Source organism: Peromyscus eremicus, chromosome 12, assembly GCF_949786415.1.
Source record: "Peromyscus eremicus chromosome 12, PerEre_H2_v1, whole genome shotgun sequence".
In the NCBI taxonomy this organism is placed as follows: domain Eukaryota; kingdom Metazoa; phylum Chordata; class Mammalia; order Rodentia; family Cricetidae; genus Peromyscus; species Peromyscus eremicus.
In genome coordinates, this window is record NC_081428.1 from 72,596,647 (window position 1) to 72,618,402 (window position 21,756).

Consider the following 21,756-nt stretch of genomic DNA (forward strand, 5'->3'; position numbering starts at 1 on the left):
TGCCACGGACTCTGAGCCTCATTTTCGCTGCACATAGACTGTCCTTGGTGGCCCAGGGCTGGAGGTGTAAAGTGTGAGCACACGGTAGAGGAGAGACTAAGATCAGTTTTCAACATTGCAGTGGAAGGAAGGAAGGACGGACAGATGGACAGATGGGTGGACGGATGGACAGATGAACGGACAAACACACATATCCTAGGTTGGACACGGAAGTGGGAGACTGTAGCCCTGGCTTACCAGACGGCTGAGTTGAGAAGTTACTTGAGCCCAGAAGCTCAGCATCAGATCAGGCAACATAGTGAGATCCCATTTTTAAAAATCACTCCAAACCCCCACGTATGTCAATGTATGGTGTCCCCCCACCCCCCAGGGCCTGGTGAGAACAGATGGGGATCTGGAGAGCTGCTCAGCACATAAGAGCACTTGCTGTTCTTGCAGAGGACCAGAGTTGGGTACCCAGCACCCATGTGGTGGCTCACAACTGTCTGTAACTCAGGTTCCGGGGGATCCAACGTCTTTTCTGGCCTTCTTGGGCACTGCACTCACATGGTATATATACATGCCGGCAGGCAAGACAGTCATACACATAAAATAGAAATACATAAATCTTGAAAAAGAAACTAAAGTGATCATTGAACCTCAGCACACTAAATAACACTTGTTCCATATACTTCATATGCAGACACATGTATGACTGAATCTTCATTTAATACAAATAATAGTTGGATGAATTTAGCAAGTGTGGATGCTGAGGACGTTGTCCCAGGGTCTGGATACTAGCTTCCTGGATACCAGATATGTGTATGTTACCTCTTTTAATGTAGCCTCATGTATCCCTGGCTCTGACTCTAAGGCTGGATGCTTCCAAGTCAGTGTCCAGGCCCTTCTAAATCTCCTGGTAGCCCCTACCTCGCCAAAACATTTAGTCTTTGTCCCAGTCCTCATCCCCAGAGCAGCTCCCATACCAGTGTGCACAGCTAGGATCAAGCATCTTGGATTTCAGATACAGAGACACCCCCCAACTGGTGGCAGCTGACACCTGAGTCCACCCTACCCAGTGGCCAGGAACAGGGGTGAGTGACCTGGCTGAAGACAGTCACCATGGGAACCAGGAGACCTCAGTGTCACACTCCTGCTTCCAGAAGGGGCAGAACAGGGACAGACTGTGGGCATCTACATGGAGCTTGGACTAGCCAGGGGTCCCTCCATATCCCAGCCTGGCCCTGCCCCTGGGGTTCCACCCCTCCTGATATCTGCCTGCCTCCCCTGCTGTCCACCCTGCACCCCAGGCAGAAAATGGCATTTCCTTTGGCCCCGCCCCAGGGAGCGGCACAGACCTGGCAAAACAAACAGGCTGCTCCTCCTGTGACTGCCGGGTGCTGATGGATGGCCAAAGTGGCTGGCCGTGCTGATGGACAGCCACTCGTCATGTGTGGGCCAGGCCAGGCCAGCTGACACACAGAGGAGCAGGCATGAGCTGAGGTGCCCGCTCCACCTCCTCTGAGACTCTTCCAGGGTGGACAACCAGGGGGCTCCCTGGAGTCACCATCCCCAGTGGGGCATAAGAGTTCTACTCCAGGCCTCTTCTGCAAGTGGGGGACAAGCTAGAGTGTGGTCCTTCAAGACCTAGCTGCCACTGTTGCCCAGGACACTCTTGGCCCTGTGGGCCGAGGTCCCCCACAAGCCCTTGCCTGCACTCACAGTTACCCATGTGAGCGGGCACATGGCCCAGGCTCCAGTGCAGCCCAAGCAGGTTCCTTAGGGCTTTGACTGTGGGGTGAACTTGGCATCAGGTAGAGAAAAGAGGAGCTCAGTGTGTGTGTGTGTGTGTGTGTGTGTGTGTGTGTGTGTGTGTGTGTGGTGTGTGTGTCTTGGTGTGTGTACAGAGGAGCAGGCCTGGCCTGACGTGTCTCACAGACCTAGCCACCTACAGAGTTTCTAGTTCCATGTGAGCCCCTCTGACCCTGAGCACAGTGATGGACGTCTTGCTGTACAGATGGGTAAACTGAGGCTGAGGCCAATCTGGCAGGAAGCGTACAGGCCCGGGCTGAGGTGGGCACATGTGCACCAGAGTCCCTGTCTCAGGCAGCCCTTCCCCCATCTTCTGATGATGCTGGGCTCAGAGTCTTCCTGTTCTGACTGCTGGTCACCTGTGGGAGCCCAAGGGACCCTCCCCACCCCCGCTTCCCAGCCCATACACACAGGCCACCCAGCTGGTGACTGACTGGAGAGGAAGGGGCAGCTGCAGCCAGGCCTCTGACCCTCCACTGCCCAGCTCCACCGAGGCACGTCTGGCCCAGAGGAAGCTTCTGAGACCCCTACTTCCTGAACCTCAGAGAGTAGGGCGGCCACTTCCGGCAAGAGCCCTTGGCCCTGCCCTCAATGCCTTCTGCGTGGTCTGTGGTCCCACAGTCCCCCAGTGATGTGTTTCCTGTGATGAGGGGGGGCGGTTAGGGCCGGGACCCAGACATTCATTCAGATCCTGGGTCAGCAGGGCAGGAAGCTGGGGGGAGGGGGAGGACTGAGATTTGAGCAGCCTCCCCTGGAACTGGAACCGATGGTTGGGCAGGGTGGTGGTCCCTGGCCAGACCCGTGAGTCCAAGGCAGAGCTGTGGCAGGGGACGGTCTGTGCAGTTGTCGCTTTCATAGGTGGTCAGACTCAGGAGAGCACCCCAGGACAGACAGGGAGCCTGTGACGGTTGCGTTAATGTCAATTTGCCACAAATTAGAATCATTTGAGCTGGGTGTGGTGCCACAGGTCTTTAATCCAAGCACTTCAGAGGCAAAGGCAGGTGGATCTCTGTGAGCCAAGGCTACGCAGAGAAATCCTGTCTCAAAAAAAGTTCATTTGAGTAGAAAGTAGGGAGCCTCACCTGTAGAAGTGGCTTTAATCGATGTGGGATGACGCGTCTCCCAAGCATGGGTGGCACATTCCGTTAGATGTCTGGCAAGAGGAAGACCCCCCCACCATTGCTCAGCCATCTCAGTCTTCCTGAGCTGACCGGCTCTGTTGCTCCGCTGATTCCTTTACTGTTGACAGAACCAGTGTTGACAGGTTCCCACCATGGACTGAGGACCAGTGGCTTCTTGACCAGGAAATTTCCAGGTCACCAGCCCCAGATTGGGACTACGGAGGAACCTGGTCTCAGGGACCGAGCAACTACTGGACTGTCACCCTCTCCAGTGTGTGACAGCCACTGTTCCCCATGCTGGGGCACCCGGCCTCCCCGTGTGGAACAGCAGTTGTTACTATTTTGAAGTAAGCTGACTGAATAAATATTATATTTATTAAACTATATATACACATAAATATGTATTCATTCTATCAGTTCTGTTCCTCTACAGAACCCTGACGAATACAGCGGCAGATGACTCCAGAGCAGGGCGTGTGTGCAGGAGATGGCAGGTGGCTTGGAACCTGGTACAGGAATCCAGTTGTGTCCCTCTGCCTGGGTTGTGCAGCAAGATGAAGATGTCTCACAAAAGCCCTTGGGTCTGGAGTCTGGGGAATCAGATATACCAGCCTGTGGAGTGATGGGACATCCTGCTCCTCCATGCTGGCATGGGGGCAGGAAACGTGGGGTTTGGCCCAGGCTGGCAGAATGGGGTCAGAACTAAGGCCCAAGCAGGAGAGAAGTGTCCCTGTGTTTCAGCAGAGGCGATGTGGCCTGTGAGGGGCTACTTCCTGCTTAGCAACGTCCTGTGAGACAGCCTGGGTCCGGGCCTGGGGTTCAGGGTACCCCTGACAAGGTGCAGTGAGCTCCAAGAGGAAACAGGTGTACTGTCTGCCCAAGTCCCCGGCTATTTTCCTGGACCCTGGCCTGGACCACCTACCTCCTCAGTCTTGCTGGGCCCCCTGAATCTTCCTCAGCCATCACGTCCAACCTCCACGAGTGAATAAGAACCCATTCCCCACTCCAGCCTCACTTCCCCAGGCCTCTCTTCATCCACTAGTTGAGGAACAGAGTACAAGGCACTGAGGGACCAGCCATGCAGACATCTCCCCAGAGGCCTCAGCACTCGGCCTGAGCCACCAGGCCGGGCTTGGGCAGTCAGCCCAGCCCAGCTGCCCTTGCTCTGGGCCCCAGGAGGGGGTCAGCAGCTCAGCACCACCCCTGTGGCCTAAATATAACCCGAGCAGGCGGCTGGCCGGGAATAGAGACCTCTGTCAGTCATGAGCAGGTGTGGTAGGAGGATAGTGACTGGTGATTGGCAGCAGGCTGGGTGGGCGGGCAGGCAGCCAGGCACAGGTCATGTGAGTGTCCGGTGGCACAGACTGAGGGTGGGGCTTTGTGTCCTCACAGGACAGCTGGGTGCCCGTCTCAACTGCTCGCCCATGCCCCATGTCTAGGCTGCTGACAGTGTCAGCTCCCAGGAAGGATGGACACCAAGCACACCAGTGTGGACTGGCACTGACACCACGCACACCGCATTCTGGTCTCATGGGGACAGGCCTGGCCAACCAGTGAAGTGCTGCCACTGAGCAGATTTGAAGTCCGGTCTCTAGTCCTACCCAGTGTTACTCCGTCCTTTACCCAGGAGCTTTCTTCTGCCACCTCTACCCTCAAGCCCCATCTTGCCCTGTGTTCTTGTCCTCACCCTCTTCCACGACAGCCCCCCCCCCATGGCCCGCACTTCTCATGGCCACCCTGAGCCCCTTGGTCCCCTCCACTGCTTGGCCAATGTCACTGGCAGGTGGCTTGGAACCTGGTACAGGAATCCAGTTGTGTCCCTCTGCCTGGGTTGTGCAGCAAGATGAAGATGTCTCACAAAAGCCCTTGGGTCTGGAGTCAGGGGAATCAGATATACCAGCCTGTGGAGTGATGGGACATCCTGCTCCTCCATGTTGGCATGGGGCCAGGAAACGTGGGGTTTGGCCCAGGCTGGCAGAATGGGGTCAGAACTAAGGCCCAAGCAGGCGAGAAGTGTCCCTGTGTTTCAGCAGAGGCAATATGGCCTGTGAGGGGCTACTTCCTGCTTACGTTCCAGCTCACAACATGACAGGTAAGGGCCTCTGAGCTGTGTCACTGTCCCTAAGATTAGGACTCTAAGGAGGTACAGTTTGGCCTGTCCCTGACCACTCTCAGACATCATCCTGGACTCTAGATCCTGTCAGGGCCTGTCTCCCAAGCCCAGCACCACCCCATGCAAGGCCCTCTCCAGCGCTAGGCCTCCCTAGCACACTCCTTCTCTCCTCCTGTCTGTAACTAAGATTCCCAAACACACTGAAAGTCACCACTGAGATCTGGAAGACACGGGGCCTTCTTGATTTCTGAGTTTGCAAAGACCCTGGAGCAGTGATGACAGTCACCGGCGAGGCAGAGACAGAGGTGGTCTGAGGCACAGCCAGGATCTAGAGGTCTCAGTTGACTCTTCGGGAGCAGATAGGATGGCGAGAGCAGACTGAGGGAGAGAATCGTCCAGCGTGCCCTAGACTAGGGGTTTGTTGGTTGAATAAGGGAGTGTTTGTCCAGTCTCTATGGTGTTCCTAACCCCTGTACTCACCACACTTCTGAATGCCAGAATTGAGCCTTGTGTCCAGAGACTGTGCTCTGAAAAGAATCTTGAGGCGTTGGTCCTATTTGTCCAGCTGCAGTGACCTTCTGGCATCTCTTGGACACAATGTGATGGGCAGCTTCCTCCCAAGAGATGAACAGCTGGAACGCTGGCCTAGCTGTCCTCGCTTTCCAGGGTGCTGGGTAAGATCGCTATCCTGAAGGAGGAGAGAGCAGGGGTCTTGGCATGGCTGGAGAGGAGCTGAGAGGTGGGACGCACTGTGTTGAGGCTGTCCCTCCAGCTAGGCTCTTGGGACCCTGAGACGGGGAACCCCAGCTCCTGGCCCTGCCCATACAGGCCTGGGTAGGGGCTCTGGTATGAGCTTGTTTGTTCTTCGGCCCGTCTTTCCAGTTTGGAGTCTGGGTGTGCAAGTGGGGCCAGGGGCCTAGACACAAGGAAGGGGCTCTGACAGGGTGTGCATGAGAGAAGGGGTGAGGCCGGGTGCTGCCACTGCCTGCCACCCTCACCTACCACTCTGAGCTGTCTTCCAGGTGGTGACCTGGAAGTGAGGTCCCTGTGAGGGTCCCAGGTCTGTGAACCATCTGACCCAGTGGCCTTAGGAGTTTAATTCAGGTTCTTCTGCTTGGTCCTTGTAGGACTCTTGGCCTCTGTGTTCCTCTGAAGGAGACCGAGAGGGGTCTGCCCACTTCCTTCTCCTAGATCCCAAGTCCTGCTTTCTGTATCTTCTTTCCACCCCAACCCCAACTTCCTAAGCACCCTCTCTCCCTCCCAACGATGTCCTGTCCTTGCGAAGGTCTACGCGGAGAAACCAAGGCCCAGAGGATGCAAAATGTGGAGGAAGGAGGTGGCAAGGGGCAGCTGTGGCCGCTGGAGGCCCTCTGGCTGTGGGACACCTGGCTTCCAGTCTGGGGGCTCTGTAGGCATAAGCCCCAGAGGGCACATTCCTGGCTCCAGAATGTCAGGGTGTGCCCGCAGACACCACAAAGCTCTGCTTGTGAAGAGTTCAAGAGATTGCGCAATTGGCTAGACCAAGGTCTGTGAACAGTGTCGGTCCCCAGGGTAGAGGACAGGGCATCAGAGGCCAGTGTGGGTGCTGCCCCACCTTCCTGCCAGCACGACCCTTCCTTTGGACAACTCAGAACTGCCAGACCTCAATGTCCACCCAGGGTTCCCAACACTAACCTCAGAACTGGGGGAACCAAGGCCCAGGGGCACCAATACCCTCACAGCAGGAGCTGGGGCCTGGCCATGATAGCAGCAGGCTATCCTGTCCAAGGAGGGGGCTTTCTTGGGGACACAGAGGTGAGCAGTCTCCCTTGGCACAGGAGGACGGTGTAGCGATGGTCAGGCCTGGCAGGCTGTGCAGCAGAGCCAGCAAGCGGCACAGTGATGAAGCCCAGCAGGGTCTTGTACAGAAGCTAAGCTCAGACTGGCTAGGAACCCCACAGGCAGGTGTGAAAACTCAGATTCACTCAGGCCTGTCTACTCTACCCCAGCCATGCAGAGCTCTGTCTAGTCTTCAGGCCAAGCGTTGGGGCAGAGGGTTGAAGGGAGCACACAGCGAGGTTGGCTTAGGGCCCTGGGAAGGCTGTCTTCCCTTCCTGGGCCTCAGTTTCCCCATCTGTAAAATGGTAAAAATGGCCTAAGAAGGGTTGTGACAGGCTCATGACTTAGGGGTAAGAGTGTGAGCCAGCTTGGCCAATCAAGTACCTATGAGAAACCCAGCCCCATGTACTCTGAGGGCCGAGGTCTGGGATAGCTGGGCCTGCTAGGATAGTCGACCCTGAAAGACCCCCAGAGTGGCCATCCTCTCTTGGTGTGTCCCCACATTCCCAGATGGACTGGTGCTGGTCCAGTCCTGAAATGCACCTGAAGATTAAGCCCTCTCTGGCCTTGGTGGCACACGCCTTTGATCCCAGGACTCCAGAGGCAGAGGCTCTGTGCTCTAGGCCAGCCCGGCCTACACAGTGAGACCCTTTCTCAAACAAACAAAAGACTACACCTTCATCTTTGATTTCACTGTCTTCCCACCAATACATGACATTCCACCCTTCAAGGCTGACTGGAAGGAAGGTGGACTCAGGGAGCCTCGGGACAGAGGCCTCGAGCCAAAGCTCTCACACAGGCCGAGAGGAATTCTTTCTGTCCCTGAGGGAAGAAGCCTGCCTGTTTTTCTGTCACTGTGGGTCAGGCTGCAGCACACAGATCACCATTTTCCAGCCCGTAACCCAGGTAGACATCCCCCAGTGGGTCTCCAGTCTCTTTCCTCCCAGTGGCACCAAACCCGACCCTGCATGTGGAAGTGCCCGCCCTGCTGGTGGCTAGGTGGAGCAGTTGGTTGTACACCTGGTTCTGGGCCAGCTCTAGTGTGAGTTCAAGACTTATGATGGCCTTACCTGGGCTTGGAGACCTGGGAGAGGGACCATCAGATTGCAAGCCCGACCAGGTCTTCCTCTTCCGTGCTCAAGGAGTCTCTGCACTCCGTGGTCCCTGCCCGTCAAAAATTGCCACCCAGGGAACAGAGGGGCCACCGGGGTCTGCTCTTCTGGGCTGGCCCTGCCCCCATGAGGCTGAAGGGGCGCCTTGGCACAGCTCAGGGCCCCAGAAACATTTGCTTTAAGTCTTAAAATATCAGGTTCCCGCATGGCGGGACTTCCCTGGGGGCTGGCAGCAGGCAGGAGGGATTTGAGAGTAAGAGTCCCCTTCTGGCCCCGCCCCACTGGCCTCCACTGAAGCCAGGCAAATGTTGTGGGTAAGCCAGCTCGGCTCCCATTCCCCTGCTGGGGAGGGGGCTTGGGGGCAGCCTCCCGTTACCAGTTCATCTCAGCTTCTTTGACGCTCCTCCAGCCTCTTCACAGTATTTGGCCTGGTGCAGGCAAGGCCCTGGCAGCCTCAGTATCCCTCATAGTTCCAGCTTGATTCTGCAGGGCCCAAGAATATCTTTCAGCTAAAGATGATTTAGGTGAGCACTGTGTACCTTAGGCCTGTGTGCAGGCTTCTCTCAGACAAGAGGCCTGGCGAAGAGAGGACATCAGGGTTAATACAGAGCTCATTATTCTGAGTGACTTTCAAGCAACAGGTACAGTTGCACAGGGGCTCGAAGGGTGTGGAGTTTTCAGATGCCTCTGGTGGCTCGTTGGTGCAAAGATCTGGGTACTACCTGGCACCTGTCATGGTATAGAAGGGAGGCTCTGGGCACAGATGAGGGGCAGGGAGAAGATTATAACCTTCCTGGGACACAAGTCCATAGAGGAGCTTGGCACAGGTGCCAGTTGAGGATGTGACTGGGAGCTCTTAGTGACTCAGGTGCTAAGAGCAAGGAGTCCTGCTGTACAGTCTGGGGACAGGAGAGTCTCCCCCAGTAGCTGGTTCTGCCTCTCAGCATGAAAGCAGCTTCCTCCTGCCCCTGATGCCCCCAGGGATCACTGCCAGGAGGAAGGCACAGCCCCCACACATCCCCACTCCCTCTCAGACAGACCACCAGCTTTGGCCCTAGGGACTTAACGTTGATGCAGAGCGGGAATTGGAGCCAGGCTGCAACAGCTGGGTCCACTCCTGCATCCCCCCGGGCTACCACTTTCATTCCCAGGCCCCCAGCCCAGCCCATTCCCAGGCTGTACCCACCCCCCAAACACGCTGCTTGAGATGTGGTTCCACAAGGCTTCTAGAGGACCACCAGTTGTGGGTGTTGCCTGCCCTTGGCTACCAGGGTGCACGGCCAGCTGTCCTTAGGCTGGCAAAGCTTCATCCCCAGGTTCTCAGGCTTGTGTTCACCAGTGAAGGCTCTAAAGAGTAGAAGTCCCTTAGGGGACTCAACAGCTCCCCCAGAAGAGTGGGGGAAGGAGAGAGAGGGAGGGAGGGAGGGAGAGAGAGAGGAAGGGGGAGAGAGAGAGAGAGAGAGAGAGAGAGAGAGAGAGAGAGAGAGAGAGAGAGAGAGGAAGGGGGAGAGAGAGAGAGAGAGAGAGAGAGAGAGAGAGAGAGAGAGAGAGAGAGAGAGAGAGAGACTCACTCAAGGTGTACAAGATCTGTAGCAGCTCACTCTGGAAGCAGCTGCCCCCAGACTTACGCATGTATTGAAACAGTCAATCCTGCTTCCAACTGGTGGGTCTCATCAACCACAAAAGAAAAATATCTTCAAAAGTAAGGCATGAAGTTACACACCTGTAATCCCAGTATGCCGGAGGCTGAGGCAGGAGGATCACACATTCCAGGCCAGCCTGGACATGTACTGAGGCTCTGTGTAGAAAAACAAAACAAAACAAGTGCTGAAGGTATAATTTGAGACAGAGAGCAAATGCAGGACCCCAGGTTTGAGCTCCAGCCCTGCCCCCACCAAAGAAACTAGTAAAAAAGTGTCTGTGCTAAACACAAGGTTGTTTTCATTATACCACAAACAACTGCAAATATCTGTAGAGTGTATCAAGTGTGAATGAGCGGAACTGGTTTAAGGTGTGTGAGTGTAAGTGAAGGGGGGAGCATCACCAGGACTCAGCATCCCTGGGCAGTCGGGACCCAAGGATGATGGATGCTGGGTTCTGAGGGACAGCTGCACCTGACTTTGATAGCTCTGTCCTCTCTCACTAGGAGCCGCTCTAGGGAGCTTTAGACAGTGATCCTGTCCTAGCCTCACTGTCCGGCAATTGGGGATCTTAACTTCTTCTGTCTCCAGAAGACTGTGCTGAGACACCAAGGCCTGTACGCGCCTGACGCCCCGTCCCTCAGAAGATTTCAGCCGTAGCAGCATGATGGGCTGTCTGCCTCTCTCGCGTTTTCTCTCAGCTTCCATCTCTCTGACATTGACTGGACATCTTAAATGCTCCCAAGGACCTGGCTAGCTGCACCATCTACTCAGTGTTTCTCACCTCCTCCCCATTTGGGACAAGCCTCCTGGTTCACAAGCAGGACAACTGAGGCCCAGAGAAGTTGTAAAGATGAGGCTATGGCTAAATCTGGAGGGGTAGAGGGGAGAGGTACCCTGTGCTTGCCAACTGTGGCTTCCCAGTGACCCAGAGACATGAGGAAGGGTGAGGACAGGGTGGGGGCCAGAGATGGGCCCCAGAGACCCAGACTACATCCACACTGGGCCTTCCAGGCTGGGGCCCAGAGAAGTAGGGGCTGACGCAGCTTTCTCGGTCCCAGGGAACCAGGCTTAGGGTCTTGGGGTGGGTGGGAAGAGGTTCAGAGCCTTGCAGAGGATTAGGAGGTCGTTGGTACCCCTGCAACCTGAGCTGCCTTCAGCTCTGGGAATGGGCGTCTGACTCTATGCAGCCTCCTGGATCCCGGAGAAAATCCTGGAGGCCGAGTTAATACCAAGACCAATTTTTATTTCAACAAAGTTAATTCTCAACAATGTGACACAGAGGCAGTGGGATTAACCTGCCGAGGGGGACGGGAGCCCCAACAGGACACCGCCTCTCCCCTCTTTTTCCCCTCCAGCTGTCCCCAGCCAGAGCAGGAGCAGTTGAGGTAACCCGCCAGTGCCCTAGAGCTCCCATGAGGCCCCTCTCCGCCCCGAGATGGTCCTGGGGTCCTCTAAGTATCCCACCTCCCCTCTTCCTGACAAAGGCTGGCCCAGCTCCCCTCTGTGACCTGGGCAAGCAGGGCTCGAGAGGGTCTTCTGAGGACTGAACGCACCCATTCAACCCTGGCAGACTTCTGGCCACGCCCACAGGGGCTACCTTCCCACCTCTAGGGGTGCAGTGGCCAGCCTGGAAGGAATTTGTTGCCACACTGTGGGCAGGATTCAGGGTCTGGGTGGCATGGTGACACCTCATGTCCAGAGATGGCCCCTCTCGACCTATCTAGCCACCCTGGAGACCCCGAAGAGCAGAGGAAGGGAGACATTGTGTGTGAGGGGAGTGTATGTCGCCCTCAACCCCACTGACCATGGCTGAGCACAGGCCTGGCCAGGAAACTTGCCCTGCAGCTGTAAATAAATGATCTGGAGGCCATGGAAGCTGAAGGAGGGTCTGGGGCCCTGTCAGAAATTCCCGATGACGATGACCACATGAGTGCTGCCTGGGGCCGGGGCCAGTCTTGCTGCTCGCTTCCTCTTGCTAGGTCCCTCTTATCCTCTGTCGTATCCAGCTGTCCTGGCCTGGGTGAGCGCTTACCACAGTAGACAGGCCCTTGGCCTCTGCTGTGCCCATGCCATCTCATCATCCTGTGAACCTGAGCCGGTGCTCAGTATCAGCAGGGGTACTGGGTGGGCACATCTGAGGGAGACCCATAATGAGGGGACAGACGGGGTTGAGGGAAGAGAACCAACCAGCATCAGAAGGATATTGAGGTTCTCTGAGTGTGCCCACGCTAGCCCCTGGCCTTGCTCTGCGGGTATGGCTTGAGGGGGTGAGTGGGGGCCCAAGGGTACTCGCCGACAGACCAAAGTCAAACCAGATGGGCCAGGGGCCCCGTGGGGCAGGCGGGCCATTAGTCACCGTTATCTGCCCCGCCGCCAAAATCACAAACACATTTTTTAGTGAAGGACCGGCTGCCACTGGCCTGCGGGCCCTGATGCCGCCCAGCTGTGGCCACTCTGGGCCTGGAGCCCAAGGGAGGAGTGCCCAGTCCTGGGACCTGTATCCTCAAGTTGTGTTCTCTTGCTTAGAGGGAGAGGCAGAGGGGCCCTGGATGGGAGGTGGGGTGCCTTCTCAGAAGGCTGGTGGTCCAGCGATCATCTCATGGGTCAGGAGTGGGGCAGAGACCCGGAAACAATGACAGAATCAGAGATGGTGGCTGGAGATAGAGACTATCACCTGCAGGTAGAACTTCCCCCAGACTGTGGCCCTCCCACGGACAGGCTGTGTGTCACACCAAGCCAACAGGACCCGACGCTGCTTCAGCTGGCCTAGTCTCCACTGGGCCAGGCTGTGTGGCATGGGCAGGACTGTGGGCCTCCAGGGACACCCCTTCTCAGGCCCATAGGTAAAGGTAAGGCTCGCTTTCCATCTGGCCGTCCCCTCAGAGGCTGAAGGCCAGTCCTGCCTCTGCTGATATTCTGTGCAGCCCAGCACCTTGGACCCCTGGGCAGGCCCCTGGGGCAGGGGGTACCAGGAGAAATGGCCTGTGACGGGGTGGGCGTCCCCAGGAAAGCAAACAGTGTCAGCAGCTAATGAGCGGGAACCAGGCCTGGGGCCGAGGGCCTGGGGAGGGGCCCCGGCCATCGCTCATCCTGACATCAGGCGGTGCAGGGGGGTGGGTGGGAGGGTTGAGCTAGGACCAGAGATGGGGAGCCTGAGAGCTGACAAAGGATCCCCCAGAGACCCAACCCTACTCACAGATGGATGGACACACAGGCGAACAGACAGGCAGAGGGGAGTCAGCCAGGCTCCTGCCCCCAGCTGTGGCCCCTCAGGACCTAGCTAGCTCCATCATCTCCCTGTCCATTCCTTAAACCCAGCAGCCACCCTACCGCCAGATCTGGCAAGACAAAGCGGGGTGTCCAAACTCAGGAGCCCCACAATACATTCTGAAGAGTAGGAATCCTGGTCTCTCAGTCTTCTACCCCATGCCTGTGTGGCCTTGAACCTGTTACTCCTAGGCCTCAGTCTACTCACATTTGCAAGGCAGAGGCAGCCATGCAGGCAGCCCTCTGGTGCTGATTACACCAGCACCTCTCCTCTCTGCGAACAGTGTCAGCTGCCTTCAACCTCCTCCCCCTCCCCCAAATGAGGTTCCCAGCAGGCCCTGCAGCACGCAGTCAGCTGACTTAATGCCCAGGGAACACACCTGCTGTGCCTGGAGCCCCGAAGCTGCCCCCCCATCTCCTGGGTGGGAAGACTGAGGAGAGAAGGGAAGAGTGGATAAGCCTTCCCCAGCAGATACGGCTCCTGGCTGGTGGCCAGCTTCAGCCTTTAGCAAACACCCAGGCAGAGCTGGCCTCTCGCCCCTGGCCAGCTCTAAATACCCCCAAATTTCTGTTTCTGAGCTAGGTCTGACCTTGAGTGGGTTCCAGAGCCTCTTCTGGCCCACCCCTATAACCCCACGAAAGCCCAGCGGTATGGCCGGAAGGTGTCCCAGCCTGGAGGTACGGCCATAAATTCACACCACCAGCCGCTGGAGGGATAAATGTGTCATCAACTGCAGAATTTACGATCACACCCCTGGCCCACAAGGCAGAGAAAACAAGAGTGTACATACGCATGGTATGTTGGGCATGGACGGGCTGCTATCTGAAGAGCGCACTGTGGGGAGGTAGGGCCTGCTGGGTGCAGTGGAGATGGACACAGATCGCAGGATGAGGCTGGGGGTGCAGGGACACGTACCATGATGCATTCACCCACATCCTGACACATAGTGAACGCTGTGCTTACATACTCTTAGATGGTGGCCCAGCCAGTATGTCTGGGGACACAGAGGCTTGCGATCCAGAACATGTGTGGCTAACTGCATGGCCTTGACTCACCCCTGGGAAGAAAAGGCTGGGAAGGGGGCTCTCTGGAGGCTGTGTGTGCACATGTGTGTGCTCAGGATCTCTACCCCCCGAGGCAGGCCCCAAGGAGGGTGGTGGGAGATGGGACAAACTGCGTGGGAGACAAAGACAGAGGTAGAGAGGACGTAGGAGTGTCAGGAGACCGTGGCAGGCAAGACCCGGGCAGGTGGTGCCTCAGACCTGTCTGGGGATCTTCGTCCTTGAGGTCTGACCAGCACTGGAGGTGGGGGAGCCCTGCAAGCCAGCCCCGTCAGTTGGCCACCGAACAGAGGCAGACAATAACAGCAAGAGATCAGGGCTATCATTCAGCCTGGTCCCTGTGTAGTCAGCCCAGGACCACTGCATACCAGGACATGGGAGAGCCCCAGGCTGGCAGCTCTCTAGGCTCCAACACAGCTCTGTTTCTTGTCATCTGCTGCTACCCAGCCAAGTACGGTTGCCCAGCCCTGAGGTCTTGGGGAGGACTACATAGATCCTCTAGGAGCACTCCAGGAGGACTCTCAGCAGTGGAGTCTGGCCTGGACTTGGGCTATGGGTGAGTGGAGGCTGAGACTCGTTCTCTTTGTGAGTGTTGGTCAGCACCTCCTCTAGGGAGCTCATGCTTTGGCCAGTCCTCCTGATTTTGCCCCGTGGAGCTTGGGAGTGGAGTCTTCTGGGGCCATTCCAGTGGAAGGGTTGGTTGATGTCCAGGAGTAGGCACAGCACAACCATGGCATCCCCAAATAAGGAGACAAGGCCCCTGACCCACAAGACCCCCAACTCTATAACAGGTATCTGCCAAAAAGATTTGCTCAGTAGGAAGAAATTTCTGAGACCGGACACAGACACTGGGATCCACAGTCTAGGGGTCAGTACAGGCCCACAAAATAGGGACCCTTAAGCAAAGAACCCAGGCTCCCTCTAACATCTTGCCTCACATCTCCCACAGGCAAAATCCATGGTGTCTTCTGTTCCCCCAGCCCCTACAGGGGGCTGTCCTGTGCTTTTCTGGCCTGGGCCCCCAATCTGCACTCCTGCAGGAAGGTGATACAGTCTACGAGCGAGCGAGCCGAGCGAAAGCACCTCAGTGAGTGTGATGCTTCACACAGTCAACAGCGGGCGAGCCGAGACAGGTGCGGTCAGTGCTCCGCCCCCAGTCCTGCTCAGACAGAAGCCTCTGCCCTGTGTCTGTGAGGACTGGCAGGAATTCTTCTAGAGCATCTTTAAATAAACAAAGCCCAGAGCAAAGCAAACCCCATACAAATCACATCACAATAGAGTCCGATGCAGACACTCTGTGGAGTTTGCCTTTGGCCTGCCAGCAGGCCTTAAAGTAGAAGCCCCCCTCCCCGCCAGCACCAGGGCCACAGCTGCCCCACACAGCTCAAGGCAGAGGCCTTGGACAGCTCCACTGGCCAATGCTGCCCAGGGTCCTGCCTCTATCTCACTGTGTCTCCTCAGCCCCCACTGTGGCCTTCCATCAAAGGATGCCGGGTTTACCCACACAATCCAGACAGGAGAATCAGCTGCAGTAGGGAGTCACTTCTCAGGGTTCTGCTCACACATCCTGGGGAGCCACTGGGCCAAGCTGGCATGGCACTTAGCCAAGCCTTTCCAAGTGTCCCTTTGCCATCCAGAAGGAGACAGAGCCACGCCCTGAGTAGAGATAGGACAGGCTGGCTTTGGTCAAAGTTGCTTTGCACTGTTCTCCTGCCATACGTGAATCTGCCAGGCCCAGAGCTCTGGATCTGTTTGGTATAGGCAGACAAAGACTGCTAGATGACACCCCTCCTGGGGTCACTGCTGGGAGAGCAATCCCAGGAGAAGGGGCAATCCCACGGGGCTTGGAGCATCGACCTTCACTGGGTTTGAGGCCAAAAGACCTGAGCCCTAGCCCCAACTTCCAGCCTCTACCCTCACTCTCCCTCTCGTGAGATGTCTCTAGTGCGTGACTTGAGGGTTTGCTCTGAGGGTCAAGGTGCAGGCTGGCCGCAGCCATTCGGTGCCTCTCAGGCACAATCCTAAGTGTTCCCAAGATCTTTCCAGAGAAGGAGCCCCTGGGATACCCCCAACCATTCCAGAGACAAGTTACAGGGGAAATCTGGAGTTCTTAGTGCGCAAGTGGTCTTGGCTCCACACATGGGTCCTGAAGAAAGCTCTGTGAGGGCTAGGGAAACCGGCAGTGGGGCTGTGGACTGTGCCCTGCAGGGCTTAGAGCCTGGCCTGGGCTCTCCTCAGCCTCTCCTCACACCTGTCTTGGTGTGTGTGTGAGGACGGTGGCTCACACGTACCTGGGGGCTGGACTTGGCTCAGCCCTCAGCACTCTGTCCAGTCAGCCCTCAGCACTCTGGGTAGGGGAGCTGATAGCAGGGCGGAATGAAGGAGCCAGGGACAGCACTGCCTTGGACAGAGCAGTCTCCTAGAGACCCTAGAGACAGCTTCACTGGGGAGGGCCTGCTGATCCCACAGGTTCTGAGGGACCAGGGTCAGGCTGGCCCTCAGGAGTTCCTAAGAAAGACTTTTTCTGTCTTTGAGAAAAGAGGGCAGTAGGCATGAGCAGCCATTACTGACAGCACAGGGTGTAGAGGGCTCCAGGCCAGACTACACCGGCCAGGAAAGGTTGGGGGCTGGGAGGTCCCACAAGAGCTGTTTGTGGAGGGAGAGACACAGTCAAGGGCAGGCCTAGTCACTAGGATCAGTGACCCCCGAAGACCCTCACTCCACTGGGGGCGCTACTCCAAGTGCCCCCTACTGATTTATGGTCCTCCCGGGGGAACTGAAGCTTGCTGCGGAGGCCTGGCCCACCACCTCCAGTTGGGGTCAGTAGGGTGGGGACCGCTCTCAGCTGGTTTCCAGATGGGCTTTATGGAAAGGGTACCCCCGGGAAGCTCAGACACCCCAGCAAGGACTGGTTGGTGTCAGACGGCCTCTAGCTCTGTCCTGTCTCCTGTCTGTCCCAGGCCTTGTCTCTGTGATACGCGGTCCCTGCAGCCCTTCTTGCCCACCAGTTAGCCCTGGGTGGGTGGGAGTGGGAGCTGGTGATTTATCACCAGCCGCCTGTCTTCCATCGGAAACGCTGGGGGTGGGCGCAGACGCTGCGGTGAGCTATGGGCCACCCACCCCAATGTTGTTGCTCTGTCTGGGCAGCGGGTGCGGGCCTCCCCCTCCTACGTGGTCTAGTCTGGGGTGGGGGGCCCACACCTTTCCCAGGGCCTCCTCCTTGGGGTGGCTTCAAGCAGGTCAGCCAAGTTCCGAGGTCTCTCCAGGCTATGGAAGACTCGTGGAGAATCCCAATGTTTTCCGGGTCACCAGAGTGGCCCAGATGCCTGGGCCTCTTTTTCTGAATCTTTGAGCGTCCCCTCATCATCCAGGGTAGAAATGGCAGGAGTCCAGCACCCGCTGTCATCAGCCCCGCCCCCTCGCAATGCACACAGCGGGGGGCCAATGAATGTTTACGGAGCAAACATAGGTGGGTGGGGGGCGCACCTGGACTGGTCCACGTCCTTCCCGCCAGGCGGAAGAGGTCCTTATCTTTGCGGTTGACCGGCTGTCAGTGCGCCAAAGGATAGGAAGAAGCCCCCCACCCCCACCCCCGCCGCACTCATCTTCTCTGCGTCTGTCAGCGGCCTCGCAGCGCCCTCCGCTCCATCCCCCGAGGGAATGACCTGCCAACCCCTCTCGGTGCAGTCTGGACAGTCCCCTGCTTTCTAGGTGGACATCCTAGGCGTCCTTAGAGTTCGCCCAGGCTTTTAGGCTGTGCGCTGAGCTCTGCGTCTTTTGCGGATTGCGAGCGCCCTCTGGTGCCAGTCGGGGTCATGGTGCTCGAGGGGACGATAGGGCTCAGCAATGGGCAGTTATAAATAAGGATGGCCACAGCCCCCACCTCCCGCAACACGTGTCTATTTCACAATGAGGTAGAGGTTCTCTGCGGGAGGTCACCGCTCTGCCTATGCCTAGGCTGGTGGCCTTGTGTGGCCTTACTGGGACTCCATCTATTCAGCTCCTTGGTCAGTCATTGGCTGGCTGACAGGACAGCGGCTTGACCTCTCTAAGAGCACCTCTGCGCCCTGTGTTAGACTAGCTGAGGCCGGGAATCGTTTAGTTTGAATGAAGCCTTGGATAAGGATGAAGGTCTCAGGAGAGAGGGCAGATCCACTGTGGCAGGCAAAGGAGTGATGTGTGCAGCTTGTGGAACAGGCGCACAAAGGCTGGGCCTTGCTGTAAAGTCTTGGCAGACAGAGGGAGGGGTGGGCAGCGTGGTGTAGTCACCCCTGACTTCCTGAGCTCCAAAGGAAGGGCTCAGAATCAGCCAGCCTGGGTCTGTATGTGTGCAGCAGTACCATGTAAGCCTTCGAGACCGGCTTTGTGACTTACACTCATCCGCTCACCCGGGAGGGGTCCCAGACCACAGAGGGGACCAGTCGGTGGCTGGGGAGGAGCCTCCAGGGCAGGTGTGTTGTCTCTGAAGTGGAAGACAATGCTGGAGGCCGGGCTGAGGAGGAGGTGTGTGCATTCAGAAGCACTGAGCTGGGACCATCCACTTCCCCACACTTGTTGGAGGCTGAGACCCCAGGCTAAGCACGTGGAGGGTCAGCTTAGGGTCAGGAGTTAGCACTGGAGAAATTTCCAGGCCATTAGGAGGGCCAGCCATTGAGGCCAGTCTTGGCACTGGCCAGTTGAGACACGGAGGGTCCCTCAAGAGGGTCTCCTGGGGGAACGTACAGCTGCCCCGTTAACCAGGGAGCAAGAGGTCCATCCTTCTGTCTGAACTCACTGTGATGCCAGCCCTATTTCTTCCCCAGTGGAGCCCAGGCTTTTGTGGCAACTGACCTTCAGGATTCCTAAACCCATCCTCTCAGCAAGACTTTGTCTGGTCCTGGAGCCTTCAAGCCCTGTGAGCAGTGAGCACTGAGTCTGGGCTCCTTCCTAAGGCTCCTGCTAAGACCCATTCCACTGTCTGGGGTTACATCCTTCCTTAGCTTGGAGACATTTTGGGACCTCTGGTCACTTTCTTCTAGGCCCCCAAACTGCCTCCTAAGGGTTCATAGTGAGAAGGAGATTGGGGACCCCAGGAAGCTCGTCCCAGCTCTGCTCCCTCATAGCCACAGGGAAAGACGGAAGCATGAGATGATTCTTAAAGACCCGATTTGCTCCTCTGAAAAGCAGAAGGAACGCCCCTCCCCACACTGCATTCAACTGACTTCAAGGTGTTATCTGTGTGCCTCAACCAGGGGTCCTGAGGGTGACAGGCCACCCCTTGGGAGGGTGGACAAAGAGGACACTGTCCCTGATGCAGTGATAAGGCCGGATAGACAAGCACACAGTTCGCTGCCGCCCACAATGGGCCGGATGCCCTGCACCTGCCCACAAAGGAGGGATTGGCTTATGCCTCACTCTGACTGGCAGCCTCTAGATAGAATCAGCCTACTGGAGGGTCATCTGTCTTGTCCCACAAAGGCCAGGACAAAGGCCATGTCAGCTACAGCCTCCCCGACCTGGTCAGTGGCGGTCACAGGACCCTGTGCTTCCCTGTGTTGAGACCCAAGGCTCTTCATGAGGATCGACAGGAACAAAAACTTCCATTATAGAGGCAGCCAGGTGGGACCCACATTAAGGGCAGGACAGGGACCCCTGAGCCTGGTACCTCCAATGAGGAAGGTGCCATTCTGCTCATTTGGGCACCCAGAAAGGAACCCGATTACCCAGTTTCTCTGCTCCAGAATGGGAACACGGGAAATGGAGTGCTCCTTGTCGTCCTGAGCAGTGAAGGAGACTTGCTGGAGAGACAGAAAGTGAGCTGTAAAGGGAAGGGAGCCGTGGGCCAGGCTAGGAATAGCATGTGTAAAGGGCAGGAGGCAGGCAGGTGTGCTGCAGCTGGGCAGGCAAGGAGGCAGAGACGGGTAACGTGTGCTGTCAGAGAGTCCTGTGCTGTCGGGAGGGCTGAGGCTGCTGTGGGTTGGTGATCGAGGATGGGAACACTTGGAGGGCCCGGGGGTGTGGGAGGAGGCCTGGCTCACTCCAGGCCATATTTCAGAGACTGGTTAAAGGCCCTTGTATCATGTCTCTGTAACCTAGCCTTGCCTCCTCTTCCGGAGTCCAGTTCCCCACTGGGACGATCCCTGGAGTGCCAGTGGACCACAGACCACAGTCACCTGCCTTCAAGTCACGCCAACCTCCATCTGTCTCTGGGTGCTCTGATAGCTGTCCACACAGCGGGGGTCCATTGACCAGGAACACCTCAGTTTCTGAGCTGTCCTTCAAAGGTTCTCATGGCCCTGGCTTCCCACAAGAGCCACTCCCCTGAACATTAAGCTGCCTGCCCATGCTGTTTCCAGCTTCCTCAGTGCCAGCGGGACCTCTCTGTCCGTAGCATCCTCACTGTGAATGACCTCGAAGACAGCTGGGTAGAGAGAATTTTAACCACTGACTCCTGTTTACCCTAGGCAGTTTGGCAGTGCATGAAAATGTTCCCTTGAACAACCTCCCCCAGGCCCTTTCTGGAATTTGGCAAGGTCAGATGGTACAGAAACCGCCAGATGAGGAGGAGAAAGGTTTATTCAGTGTGGAGTCTGGCAGGGGAGACTGCTCAGTGTTGAGCTGGGCCGCTCCACCTCCCTAGGCGCTGAAGGCTCAGGGTTGTTTCACTCCGGTAGTGCTGGCGGCAGTTTGGCCCGAAGTGGATTTAGGCCTGCCGAGCTTGGATCTGGAAGATTGGGGAAGGGCAGAGGCCGAGGCAGATCCAGGCGAAGGAGAGGGTGCTCCAGCAGGGACCCGTAAAGTTTGCAGGTCTGCGCCTGTCCTTTCTTAGGATGCAACGGCTCCGGCCGGCTCGGCCACCAGCGGGGTTGTGAGCGATAACTCGCGGAAGGCGTGGGCGCGCGCGCGCGCACGCAGCCTCCGCAGGCGACCCAGTAGGAGCGCCAGCAGCAGCGCGTGTAGCAGCCCGAGGACCAGCAGCGCGACCTGCGCCACCAGAGCCCCCCAGCAGAGCAGGCCGGGCGCGCACGCTGCCCGCAGCTCTTCCTCTGCCACGTAGGGCAGCAAGCGGCCGCGCAGCGCCGGAGGCGCGACACAGCGCAGGTCGCGGTAGGGCGCGCGTTCGGGGCGGCCGGCCAGCCAGGCGCGCAGCGGCAGTAAGCGGCAGTCGCAGCGCCAGGGGTTGGCACCCAGGTGCGCTGCGCGCAGCGCAGGGAGCGCATCCAGAAGCCCGGGCGGCAGTGCCGTCAAGTTGTTGCCGGTCAGCACCAGTTCGGTGGTGTCGGGAGGGAAGGCAGCGGGCAGCGAGGCCCAGGTCAGTCCGCGGCGCCCACAGTCCACGAGCGTCCCTGCGCAGCTGCACGGCGCGGGGCAGCCTGCGGCTGGGAGGCTGGGCCGCGCTAGCAGCAGAAGCAGCAGGCTCAGCGCCCCGCGCGGCCCTGGAAGAGAAGCGCTGGCATGAGCCGCGAGCATCACCGGGAGCGCCAGCGCTGCTCCCGCCAGTTCCTGAGGCCAGCGTCCCGCGAGTCCGCAGGCGCCTCCACCCCGGCCACCCTGCACGCTGGCTAGTGTTTCCCTCCAAGTCTGACCCAAGCCTTTGCCTATTGCTGCCCAAACCAGAACACCTGGTGTGGCTCTGTCCAGGAAGCAGCAGACCCGACCCCAGAACTCACGGGAGCCCATGGCGAAAGGATGGCAGCCCAATTCTTTCTGGAGTGGCGACGGCCCGAGACTGCAGCAACAGACCACAGTTCTGCCGCCTGGCCAAAAATAACTCTGAGCCGGCGCGCAAGGGTGTTGCGGTGACAGATAGGGTACTATCGCCAGGGCCCCGCAGGCATCCCGGGCTTCCG

General features: G+C 57.7%; 1 protein-coding gene across 1 annotated transcript; it reads right to left on the reverse strand.

The window, feature by feature from the left end:
- Positions 1-20,464: 20,464 nt before the first annotated feature.
- Gp1bb (glycoprotein Ib platelet subunit beta) lies at positions 20,465-21,586 on the reverse strand. Its single transcript, XM_059277142.1, has 2 exons — positions 21,577-21,586; positions 20,465-21,342 (listed from the first exon to the last, which is right to left on the reverse strand). Exons 1-2 carry the CDS (start codon positions 21,584-21,586, stop codon positions 20,732-20,734), a joined length of 621 nt encoding a protein of 206 aa, XP_059133125.1. The 3' UTR covers positions 20,465-20,731.
- Between the last annotated feature and the right edge of the window lie 170 nt (positions 21,587-21,756).